This window comes from Ictalurus furcatus, chromosome 26, assembly GCF_023375685.1.
Source record: "Ictalurus furcatus strain D&B chromosome 26, Billie_1.0, whole genome shotgun sequence".
NCBI classification, from domain to species: domain Eukaryota; kingdom Metazoa; phylum Chordata; class Actinopteri; order Siluriformes; family Ictaluridae; genus Ictalurus; species Ictalurus furcatus.
In genome coordinates, this window is record NC_071280.1 from 18967021 (window position 1) to 18980231 (window position 13211).

At 37.9% G+C, this 13211-nt stretch overlaps 2 protein-coding genes across 2 annotated transcripts in view; both read right to left on the reverse strand.

Moving 5' to 3' along the window:
* LOC128601839 (titin) overlaps positions 1 to 9943 on the reverse strand; it is a 29550-nt gene extending 19607 nt beyond the window's left edge. The window contains exon 1 of the mRNA XM_053615234.1: positions 9378 to 9943. Within this exon, the coding sequence (XP_053471209.1) occupies positions 9378 to 9435 (58 nt within the window). The 5' untranslated portion in view covers positions 9436 to 9943. The remainder of the gene's footprint in view (positions 1 to 9377) is intronic.
* Positions 1606 to 8135, reverse strand: LOC128601684 (B-cell receptor CD22-like). Its single transcript, XM_053614959.1, has 8 exons — positions 7711 to 8135; positions 5643 to 5891; positions 4103 to 4360; positions 3766 to 4014; positions 3595 to 3679; positions 3320 to 3365; positions 2558 to 2775; positions 1606 to 2465 (listed from the first exon to the last, which is right to left on the reverse strand). The coding sequence occupies exons 1-8, from the start codon at positions 8069 to 8071 to the stop codon at positions 2417 to 2419; spliced, it is 1515 nt and encodes a 504-aa protein (XP_053470934.1). The 5' UTR covers positions 8072 to 8135; the 3' UTR covers positions 1606 to 2416.
* Positions 9944 to 13211: the final 3268 nt, after the last annotated feature.

Here is a 13211-nt window from a genome sequence, read left to right on the forward strand (position 1 = left end):
ACATGCAGCATTTACGAGTGGTCCTGAGGTCGCTGAGGTGGGCGGGGCTCACGGTGAACTCGAAGAAGTGCACGATTGGACGGGTGGCAGTACAGTATCTGGGCTTCCACTTAGGTCATGGGCAGGTGCAGGTGCAGGTGCGCCCCAAAACGGGCGGCTGTGGATTAGGTGGTAGAGCGGGTTGTCCACTAATCGTAGGGTTGGCGGTTCGATTCCCGACCCACGTGACTCCACATGACTACACATGCCGAAGTGTCCTTGGGCAAGACACTGAACCCCAAGTTGCTCCCGATGGCAAGTTAGCGCCTTGCATGTCAGCTCTGCTACCATTGGTGTGTGAGTGTGTGTGAATGGGTGAATGAGACACAATGTAAAGTGCCTTGGATAAAAACGCCATATAAGTGCGCCATTTACCATTTATTTACCAAATTAACAAAACCGCAGCGATTGCGACCTGTACAAGACCCAAGACCAAAAAGGAGGTGAGACAGTTTCTGGGAGGTCCGTGCCTAATTATTATAGTCACCAGCTCGTTGACTGATCTCACTAAAAAGTGGGCACCAGACCCGGTCCAGTGGACTAAGCCATACCAACAGGCATATCATGCAGGTAAAAGCGGCAAAGTGTGGCGGACCACTTCTGCATGCTTCTAACTTCTCTCTCCCATTTATTTTGGCCCAGACGGCAGGCCTGAGTCGGGCGGTGGGGTTTTGTGGAGGCGGGGGCGTGGACGAGCGCTGATTTGTGAATGGAGAGCGGAGCAGGAGAAGTCAAGAGTTAAGGAGTGCACACCTGTGGGGAATGTTTACTAATGGATATTCTCTGTTGCAGTGAGGCGAGGATAAAAAAGGGAAAGGCACGTGCCGAGAGAGAGAGAGACGCCAAGAGCAAGGAAGAGTGTCAAATTTTGTGTCAAAAATTGCAAACAGAACAGTGATCTCGGAAAGAACGCAATAAAGAACCGGAGTGTTAAGCCTGCCTCTGTTGTCCTTCTTTCCTGACTTTAAAATTTGTCACATTATATAACCCAGATATTTCCCATACTATCAGTGCATTTTGCTTTATTAAGAATGTTGTTATTAACCAAACTCCAACAACATAACGGCAGATCGCTGAAGCGCTGTGAGGTCCCCCGGCTGAGCACAGCCATCATTAATTGACGTCGCTTTGATGTGACGCTTGAGTCCATTCGGCTTACTTTGATTCCTCTCTCCTCGCATCTCATCCTTGCATCCTTCTCTCACATCCTAAAGGGGTGGAGCTAAGAAGCAAGGAAAGGAAGCAAGGAAAGCAAACAAGGTTGTATGAATAAGAAATGAGAAGCACCTATTAATCTCACATTTCAGTCCTATTTTTAATTCCTCCGTTCATCACTCAGAAGTGTGTGTCTCCTACATCACACAGGTGTGAGTGTGTAGTGTGGAGAAGATTGTTCAAGATAAACACACTTGACACTGAAAGCACAAACACTGCAATTACAGAGAACAGTATAGCTAAAATAAACCACGAGTGAAGATAATTCAATTAAATACTGAATAAAATACTGTAATGCTGAATATTTCATCAGTATACGTTTAGGATGATGTGACAGGAAAAACTTTGCAATTCATAACAAAACACGTTTTTATTTAATACTGTATGAATGTATTAGACAATGAAAATTTCATAAGCAGAACTCTCAATAAATGTATGTAGTTCTTTCCACATGACTGAGTGAAATGAACTCAACAAAAACAATTATCATCATATAGTATGTTGCAGGTAACAGTTGCCACCATTCCGTCATGTTGGTGGCTTTTACAGACCAGAAGGAATTTTATTAAATTGGACCTTTACAATATTTTATTGAATATTCATGCTTTAGAAGAAAGCTATTTGGATTAAAGCTCCTCTCTGGAATTTTAATGGTCTTTAACCTGGATTCTGAGCTAGGGTGCAGAGTTTATAATGAGTCACCTTTATATATCTAAACTGTGAATGGCAGCTAACAGTTTAACCCTGATAAATATTTTCTCTTGTCCAGTATTCTCCAGTTGTGTTGTTTAAACTTGTCATGATTTGAGATCTTGTGTTTTTTTATCCAGCAAGTGTCCAGAAGACATCAGAAGGTTTAAAGATGGCTTTACACTGTATGATATTCAGCCTGATTTTGCTGACACAGAAAAAACTTACACACTGTAAAAGAACTGTTTGGTTGTGAGCTGAGATCGGTGGTCTTGCAACACATAATGCGACACGCTCACCAGCAGATGATTAAGTGCCACTGGTCTGGCAGTATGAGCGCTCTTAAAGCACTGCCGAAATCACACCGTGTAAACCCAGCTTCATTTACAAATTATCCATCAAAGTTTCTAGAAGCGTTCCACTATGGCCAGGTGGAAGTTGTGGTGGTGTTGAATAAATGGCTATATGTTGTTTATTTCACTCTGCTGTAGATCACAGTGGGATCCTCATCATTGGAAGGCCTACAGAAAGAGAGTAAATGATCACAGTAAGATCCAGCAGAAGATCATTTCCAGTTCTGTTAGAGTGGAGGAAACAGACGTGCTCCTCTCACCTGTAGTCAGCACCACTGCGAGTGAATCTGACACTAGAGTACTGAACCTCCTCATCCTCAGAGGCAGAAGCTTTCACAGCAGAACTCTCAGCATTCCAGGGGTCACCGGCACTCTGGTGTACAATGCTGGCATACAGAACTTCATCCTGATTGGCCGAAGCTGAATCAGATACAGAGTTGATAGGATTTGTCACTGCTACATTGGCGTAAAGATTTTCCTGAGGTGGGAGAACATGACATCACTGAGACAGAGGAGTGAACATGCAGGATATCTAACTTTATACTGCAGCACTGTTGAATTCTGGATTGTGATTGGTCAGAAGGTCATAAATGCACTCGTTCTAATCCGTTATGCAGTATCAGGGCTTTGCTACAGTCAGAGGTAAAGATTTCAGACACAGGAAAGTCTTCAGGAGAGATGAGTCTGTGAGAATGCTTTGCTGAATTAAATATCTTAGCATGAAGAGGCTAGTGGTGAACTAATGCAAGAGAGAATAAGAAATTATTTATTTATTTATTTATTTTTACAACATTACATGTACTGTAAATGGATAGATTAGTTTGACATGATCTTTATTAAAATTTAATTGTTGGTAAATTGGTATATGTGGAATAAAACACTTGGGGACATACTGTTACCAGAAAATAATAAACGTCAATGTGGTAACAGTAACTGATTATTTTACTATAAGAGCAACACAGTGTAGTGTTTAAATAGCAATATAAATACACAACTCAACAATTATCTGTACATTTATTTACCTGTTTTAAACTTTGGTTAACTGTTGACACAATTCTTTTATTTTTCCTGTTGAAAAAAACATTTAAGAAATAATCAACATTGAAGGAAATATGTTAAATACATTAGTGCTGTCCCAGTAAACACTAAACATGCATAAACTCATGCAGTTAAAATAGGAATGTTTACTAGTAAACTGTTCACACACAGACACATACAGTGAAACAACAGACAATTCTGTAAAAAAAAATCTGACTCAATGTGGTAAACAAAAACAAACAAACTTGTATGTTCTTACCTGATAAACAGGAAGGTGATGATGAGACAAACACACACAAACACAACAGCCCCAACACCTGCGTACACACCTAAGCTCTGAAACCCTGTGTGGACGATGATGTGATAATGAATCAGTGTTAAATATTTATCAGTGTGATTCTGATTTATAGATTTACATCATCGCTCTTACTGTTTAAAGTGACGGACACTGCAGCTGATCTCTCAGAGCCTTGTTTATTCTGAGCCTCGCAGTAGTACTGTCCACTCTGTAGTGCTCCGTAACTCTGTCCAGATCCTACAGGTGATGATTCATTCACCCTAAACCAGGTGTAGTTCTCCACAGGTGGGTTAGCATCACTGCTGCAGGTCAGAGTCACTGAACTGCCCTCCATTATTTCACCAGAGGAGCTGAGGGACACTGAGACGTTCTTTGGAGGATCTAAAATGGGTAGGAAACTGAAACTTGTTTCTATGATAGTTTTTTTTTTATTTTATTAACTGTGAGGAGATCTTCAGCTTTAACTTACACAGAACATTCAGAGTTACACTGATGGAGTCCTGATGTCCGACTTCATTACTGCACTTGCACTTGTACTCTCCACTGTCCTCAGATCTGATCTTGGAGATGTTGTAGGTCTTTTCTTTTCCTACTGATGTCGTGCCCTTAAACCAGGTGTAGTTCTCCACAGGTGGGTTAGCATCACTGCTGCAGGTCAGAGTCACTGAACTGCCCTCCACTATTTCACCAGAGGAGCTGATGGACACTGAGACATTCTTTGGAGAATCTAGAGAGTTCCATTATACGAGGGAGGAGAGCAGTTTATGACCATACTCAATGTTTTTTTCCTTTACTATCTTCCATCAGTACTTGAAGATTTTTAACTATTTTCAGCACTTCTCACCACTTATTTTCAACATTATGTGTGGCTTCTATCAAAGGTATAGGATAGAGATGGTGGAGGGGGTTATGCTATTTTATTTCTAATTTTTACATGTAGTCAGAAGACACATTGCGTCCAAAGGATCATTTGTTCTGGGAACTGTCTGGGGTGCTCTATGATCTGGACCTTACGGGACCTTATCAAGCATGACCCTTCGCTCCCCACGTGCATCAGTGAGCCTTTGGTGACCATGACCCTCTTGCTGGTTCACCGGTTGTCCTTCCTTGGACCCCTTTTGCTAGGTACTAACCACTGCATACCGGGAACACCCTCAAAAGACCTGCCATTTTGGAGATGCTCTGACCCAGTCATTGAGCCATCACAATTTGGCCCTTGTCGAAGCCGCTCAGATCCTCACGCTTGCCCATTTTTCCTGCTTACAGCACATCAACTTCGAGAACTGACTGCTCACTTAGTATATCCCACCCCTTACAAGGTGCAATTGTAACAACATAATCAATGTTATTCACTTCACCTGTCAGTCAGTAGTTTTAATGTTATGGTTGATCGGTGTATACTGCACCCTCCACGTGGACACAACAATGTGGTCAGCAGCTGCTACTCCAGCAGAACTGCACATCTCCTACTAGTTAAAGGTAAATCATCAATGCATGCCCTCTCCCAGCAACCCTAACATCTAGCTCCTCCTGACTGCTGTGGTGAACACATGGGTAAGTGCACAGCACGAATGGTGTGACTAAAGCCAACAGCCTCTTAGTCATGGGGATCGGACAGGTCTCCAATATCTAACCACCAATCTTCAGCTGAGGCAGATAACCACCACCCGCACCAAACTTCTCACCCCCTCAGAAGCGTTAGATGAATACAAAGGCAGAGGATATTGAGGGATGGTGGAAAAAACATTGTATGGATCTGATGAAAGACCTGATAAATTAAATAAGCAAATAAGCTAGCTCTTCAGCTTATGGTAAAGCCATTCAACTCTGATCACCTTGTCTGTTATTTTATTTTATTTTATTTTTTACTTTTATGAATCAGTCAGTCATTGAAATAAATTTGCCCCTTCCTTACTTCTTATTTTATTTATATATTTACATCAATGTGTTTTTTTTTTTTTTTAACTATGGAGTTATAAAATATATATAAGAAGGTAAATAAAGCTCACATCTGACTCTGAGGGTTTGATCAGGAGAGGGGAGATGTTCATATCCTCTTACAGCACAGCTATAACTGCCTGCATCCTCACTGCTGACCGGCTGCAGGTGGAGTTCATTGCTCTTGGGGGTGTTTGTGGTTAAATCACGTCTGTTTTTGTACCAGATGAATGTTGGATCAGTCAGACTGCAGTTGGTTTTACAGATCAGAACGACTGATTGTCCCTCTGTCACTTCTGCAGGAGCGATCACCTGAAGATCTTACACACCGAGAGAAACATTCAATCAGGAAAGCTGTCCTGAAGACAGTAAAGAATCTACTGTTAAACTCTGGTCTCTCAAAGTGTTTTTCTATCTAATGATAATCATTTCAGTTTTATATTCAGTGTTAATAACCTTCTCAACTCTGGAGAATAGTCGCTATTTTATCAGATCAATCTGAGACAACACTTGGTATACATTGCCATAATCCAGTATGAATGTTTCAGAGACTCTCATTAATCAGGTACAAACCTCTGAAACCTATTTCAGTAAGAACATTAATTAATCTAGAATAAAACTCTGACACTCCTGTGTGTGAAGAGAGGTTATGACCTGAGGGATATACAGTGGCCGGAATAAGTACTTGAATACTGAAGCCCCACTTACAAAAATATAAGCAATTTCACTGCATTAGAAAACAACATTTCAAACCAAATGCCATTTATTTTAATGAACGAAAATCACAAGCACAATTTTCAAGAACAAAGTTTCCCAAAAACAGATATGTTTACAAATTTAAAAATAATAGATACAAAATAAAAGTATTTAGACACTTAATATTATTCTGGTTGTCACAAACAATCCATATAATGAAATGAGTTCCTCATAGTAATATGATGAACCGCACGGTGTTACTCTGCTAGGGGCGTGTTTATGAAATTAAAGGTAACTGACTACATACTGTACATCCACTATAAATTTGCTTGGATCAGCTTTAAGCTCAAAGAGGAAGGACTTATGAGTGAAACCAGACAACATACAGGCAGACCCAAAAATACCACCAGCAAACTGGACAGGATAAATCTGAGTAAAATCAAGAAAAGCAGATGTGAAACAGCAGCAAGGATTGCTTCAGATCTCAATGGTTCAGACACAACTTAGTGCACCAACTACTCAAAACAGCATCAATGAGAATGAATAAAGAGAGAGAAAAATGCAACAGAAACCATTAATCAGCCTCAAGAATAAGAAAGCAAGAGTGAAATTCACAAAGAACATGCACAGAAAGACAGCAGCCTCTGAGAACCGTCTTATTTTTCAGACGAATCCTAATGGAACTTGGATGGATCTGATGGTAGAGTGTTTGTGTGGAGAAAGCCAGGAGAAGATTTCCAACCAAACTGCATTAAGGGAACCTACACTGGTGTTGGTGAGTTTGTGTTCATTGTTGGCATTATGAATTTGCAGAAATCAGCAAAGAAACTGTTAAAGATATAGAAGTGGATATTTCAGCAGGATGAGGATCTGAAGCACCAGCAGCCTTTTTAAAGAACACTTCCCAGATCCCTGACCTAAACTCTATAGAGCATCCATGGATGATGCAATGAAGAAGAAACGAACGCACTGTTCAGGCTCTATTGTGGAGGAACTAATAGTTTTATTGGTTAAAACTTAGAAAAGAAATCCACCACAACAGTTACATGAACTGCTTAATTTCAGGCGCAGACATTGTCAAGACGTTCTGCAAATCAAATCAAAGGATGAAACTACAGTATACAAACACTATACCACTGTAACTGTGAACTTGAATGAAGCTACTGTTGAGTGTCCACATACTTTTTGTCTAATTATGAACAGTATATCTATTATTTTAATATTTCTAAACATAGTTTTTGGAACGTGTCTTGCTTGAAAAGTGTACTTGTGGCATCTTTAAAATAAATGCCATTTGATTTGATGTTATTTTCTAATGCAGTGAAAATACTAAGTGTGAAATTTATTGAAGAAAAAGAAATGTCATAAAATTGTAAATGTGGCTTAATTGTCCAAATACTTTTTGGGGCAAATGTACATAAAAAATAAGATGATTTTATTTACCTGTAACAGTGAGTGTAACTCCAGGTTCACCCTGGTATCTTTCTCTTTCTTCATTTGTTGTGATTCTGAACCAGTACTTCTGTTCATCTGATTTCTTCACCTCACTCAGTCTGAGGGAGAACTGTTTCTGTTCATCTCCTAAATACTCCACTCTGTCTAAGTAACCTGATTCATTACGCAGATCAGTCGGTTCTTTACCCTGAACTGCGTTTATTAACCAAAACCTGTTCTTCACTGTAAGATATGTTGGGTGTGTGTACATAACCTTCATAAACACTGTAGATCCATTTAAAGCACAGAGATTTGTTTCGCTGTATGTCACACTCCATTTATTCCCAAGAGCTCCTGAAACATGACACATGAAAGAGGTGATTAGAGGTCATTATCCTGAGCCCCATAAAACACTGAGTTATCTTACAGCTTCACTTCTCTCCTCTGGAACTCCGGGTTGGAGAAATAAAAACAATTCTTTACCACTGGAAGAAAATTGTGTGCAGGATCTGGACATAGCGGTGTGTTCTGAATTCAGGACTCGTAATGTGGAATTAATATTCAAACTGTGCATCTGCATCATGATCCACTATTCACACTATTTTATATTTTAAGTCCAGTGTCACTGACAGACACCGTTTAGTAACCACAGTATTTCTGTATCCTGGAATTCAAGTTTTCACAGGCATATAAAATACCTTTTGTCTATTTCACAAATTTAGGTCCTTTATAAATGTAGAAATTACAGTAGTTACTCGTGATTCTTACCTTGAACTTAGCACCACTGTCTGACAGTGTATTATAACCACAATATATCATGCTGAAATGTATGCTTTAGCTTTAAATACACTCAAACACACTACAGAATGCCATTCAGGGCCAATATTAAATACATCAATATAACACTATTAATTAATTAAGAATATAATACTTTTTTAAGTCCACCAAAAGTTTTATTTTTATTTTCTCAGACCTTAGAGGATATCTTAGTCAAATGCTCAGTATTTTATGTGTTGCTGAATAATGAGTGTGGAGCATAATGTAAATATTAACAAATTTGCATTGATTTATGTGATAATTACAATTAGGACTATTCACACAACAATATTGGCAATATACTAGACTCTTATTAGTTTTATTTCAATGCCGTTTTCTCATTATTATACGATTGTGTTAGTGTTTTTTTTTTTTTTTTTTTTTTTAATGTATTTTCATTTTAAAATTCTCTCCTGCTTTAATGTGATATCATATATTTGACAGCAAAGACAACATTCTATCTCCTTCTTTGGTTAGTATTTTCTATCACTGATTATTTTAAGGTTTAAAAGTGAGTGTTTAAAGTCGTGGTCTACACACTACTGAACATGTGAAATTGAATAGGGAGCCCTGACAATCCATTTAACCAGCTGCTTCACCCAAATACATGGAACTTTTCCCTGTGTGAATACTGACATAACGTTTAGACTTAAGGCATCAGATCTGAATACAGCAGTAAGTGAGTTTTTAATATAGCAACAATAAAATAAAATAAAAAAAAAAACTAAAAAAAAAACCCCCTGATGTCCACTGATTGGACTTTTGAGAAATTGTTCAGACATTGTTCAAATATTGGTGGTTAAATGTGTTTTTATTGTGTCCAGTGTGTGCGACTGTGATAAAGTAAACGTTTGACTCACCCGTGATCATGAGGAGAAAGATCAGACAAAGCAGAGAAGTCGTTTTAAAAGGCATCATTCTCCAGTAAAGATTCTAGATGCAAATAAAATCATAAAATAACATTACACCAAGTAACAAAATCACAATAGAAGCTACTAAATGGTTAAACTGACTTTCTTTAGACAAAATGATACATGAGGAGAGGTTTATTTATGGAAGGAGTCTCCAGTGTCAGCGCTTCGTAACTTTCAGAGGTAAAGCTTTAACTTTAAGTTTTCCAACATCTTCATGACAGAGGAGTTTACACTTTCCAGTTTCTCTGTAATACTACAAGCATGAAAACCTGTGCATGAATTCACTGATGAATTCACTAACTGTTGTGCACTAATTTGCATATTAATTGAATTGTCATAATTTACATATCAGAATCTGATATTTGAAGGAGAGATTTTCCAAACACGTGTTAAATAGAATACAGGAGTCATGCATATTGTACAAACCAGGGGTCTTTAAACTATCATCATTTTACACCTTGCATGTGTACGTTATTCTTGTGCATGAGGATGTCTGTACAGTACATTTCGAACTACTCCTGACAAGAACCCCTAGTGGTAGGAAAGTGTAATTACTCTAAACTGATTATGACCGGCTCGATCCCACTTAATCACATCAGCATAACGGACAGAGGAACTACTGACTTTGGTGGACACGATGCAGGTGACAGATGAAATGTAAAGTAAAACCATACAGAAGGTGCATCATAAGAGTGATTTAGATGCATAGCTGCCCAGCTTGTGAAGGAATCTCAGCAACTCACCCTACTTTTAGAGAGGCCAACAAAACATATGTATTCATATCAGTCACGCTGCAGTGCTTTACTTTTCCAAACATTGTAGCGGAAAAAAAACCCCAACAATAATGAAGGATTTTAACACCATCGCAAGGACAATACATACACAGGACATGGACTGCAAACTATTGTGTAGTGTAGATATAAATAAGTGTTAACAGCAATATTGGCAGCCAATTGTCTCATAAATAAAAAGTGTCTGATGCACCAGTGGCAGCTAGTAGTGATATTAAATGGCAGGGCTAAAATCTATCAATAACTCAACAGTTAAACTATTAGGGTTGACCAGTATATTATATAGGCTACTGATGTCTCTTGATAAAATAATAATAATAATAATAATAATAATAATAATAATAATAATAATAATAATAATAATTATAATAACAACAACAACAACAACAACAATAATCATCATCATCATCTGTAAATTGTTTTTGTAAAACACTGTAAATGTAATGCCAATAGAGTAAATAATCCACTTTGTTCACATTCAGTCTAAAACACGTCATTGAAACTGAAATATACTATCTCTAATAAAGCTCAAATGTAGTGGGCGTGTCACTCTGTGTATTTACCTGCCAAGACTGTCACTGATTGGCTGTGTGAATCTACAGCGCTTACGGTTAACCCACAGTATCACTTCATATAGTTCTGTGTGTTTTTCTTATGACCGCTAGTGGCGCTATTGTGCTCGGTTTAAAAAAATAAAATCCAAAATAACCCTCTTTAAAACATTTTAACTGCAAATAAGACAATATGGTTGCCAAAAAAACAAAACCTTATATGTATTTATTTATTTATTGTTACCTTGGGGGCTTAGCCCTGCTAGCCCATTGATATGAGCCACACCTGAATTGCACACATGTAGTCATACAATTGCCCAGTTCTTAGAAATTCACGTATGTGAACATAAACGGCCATGACTCCGTTACTGTACAGGTAAGTGGTGATGCACAGGTGAGTTTCCTGAACGTGGTCCAGGTGGAACTCATAATTCTTTCATTGTGCAGAACATCAGTGAGTCAATTCTGTGTGCAACAGTCGGAAAGTTTGTCTTCTTAGACCTTTTGACATTCTCCACAGCAAGCAGTCCCATGAGCAGGTAACTAGGCTTTTAAAGGGGAAGTGGTTTACTGTATATGGTGATTTGGGGATGGTTAATTATGCAAATGAATATGGTTGTGCACAATCAGAGCAGTTTACAAAGTCTAGGATTGATCAACGTATGTGCATGTGTGATAAATGTTGATTTCCTTATGCATACCGATACTTCTTACACACACATTTAGAACTTTGGACCTCTAAACCAAAAAAAGACACAGTGCTAGCAGTTAAGGTAAAGAAATCGGTAAATTAAAAAAAAGTTATTAATAAGAATAATTAAGTAAAATGTTTTGTTGTGCATGAAGTTAAGCAAATATTAGTGGGACAAACAGCGGTGATTATTGATAGTATATTATTGATAGTAGCTGCTCTATACTACTGTTAATTTTTTCCCTTTTCCCAACACACCTGATTCAACTCATTAAATAATTAACAAAGCAGATGTGTGTGTATTAAAGCAGGAAAATATTAAACTATACAAGACAAAATTACTCCCATAGCAGAACAAATATCTCAATAATATCATAGGACTTGAAGAAATTTAAAGGTATACGATATGTGTCACAATATAAACAGATTTATAATAAACTGTCAGCAAAAAAACAAAAACAAAAACCCAAACAGTTCTATCCATTTATAACATAAAATATTTGAGAAATAATTTAACACTGAAAATTGTGTGTGTGTGTGTGTGTGTGTGTGTGTGTGTGTGTGTGTGTGTGTGTGTGTATGGGGTGGCAGAAATCAGAAAGGTGCATTTTTTACAATCACCACCATAATATATCAGACATGATTTATAACGATATTGATATTATTTCTCCATATTTCCCAGCACTGATAGTTAAGTGTAGCAAAGTTAGCAAAAGAAATGGCACGTACATTGAAATAAAATGAACACTGAGCCTGTCTACGTTCAGAAAATATAGATATAATGAGTGACGTAGACTAACGGTAAATTACATATAAAATACATTCAACTGTTTTTTTCTTACCGCGCGTACTCGACCCTCCAAGTCCAACAGCTAAATAGGGAATAAAACAAAGCGTGAGAGAAAGTGTGTTTGAGGGTTAAGATGTTGTTGTTTTGCATAAACACACAATTTTGCTTCCTCTTTTTGCTGAAGTAGTCACGTCTTCTGAAAAGGAGAAAATGCTCAGACAAAGGAAGAGAGAAAACACACCAGAATTTTTTTCCCCCTACCCATGCAAAATTAAATCTCAAAATAAACACGCTCAAAATATTAAACATACTCTTAAAAGATTATTGTTGCCATTAGCGCTGAAGCAGAGAAAGATTAGCACCTTTAGCACTGAAGCAGAAAGTTTCAGAGCTGCTTTTTCGACTGTGATGAAGTTATTTGCATTTTCCTGTTAAAGTTAGCATTTCCTCTGCAGCTTCATGCTTGAATGATCTCCTCTGCTCAAAAGTGCTCTTTTGCAACAGACTGCACCATTTCCTTATTCTTTTATGCTAAAATACATTCGTGTAAATGTGGCCTCAGTGATGACATCAAGTGTGGATTTACATTTTCAGTTATAGTCAGAGCACAGATCTATTAAAGGATCTATCTATTAACTCTTTACCCTCTCACAACTATTACTCTGGAAGAACTGAATAAGCACTGAAGCACATTTTAATAATGAGTCTTTATTGATCACATATACAGTGAAATTCTTTTCTTTGCATTTACCAGCATGTCAGGAAGCTGGGGTCAGAGGGCAGAGGCAGACTCACAGCGCCCCTGGAGCTGAGAGGGTATTATATGTAATATTGGATTATTTTCCTCAGTAAATAAATGACAGCGTATAATATTCTGTCTCATTTTTATTTAAATAGGTTTGTGTGGTCTGCATTTAGGTCTGAATATGTTTTAGGTCATATTAATGCAGAAATATA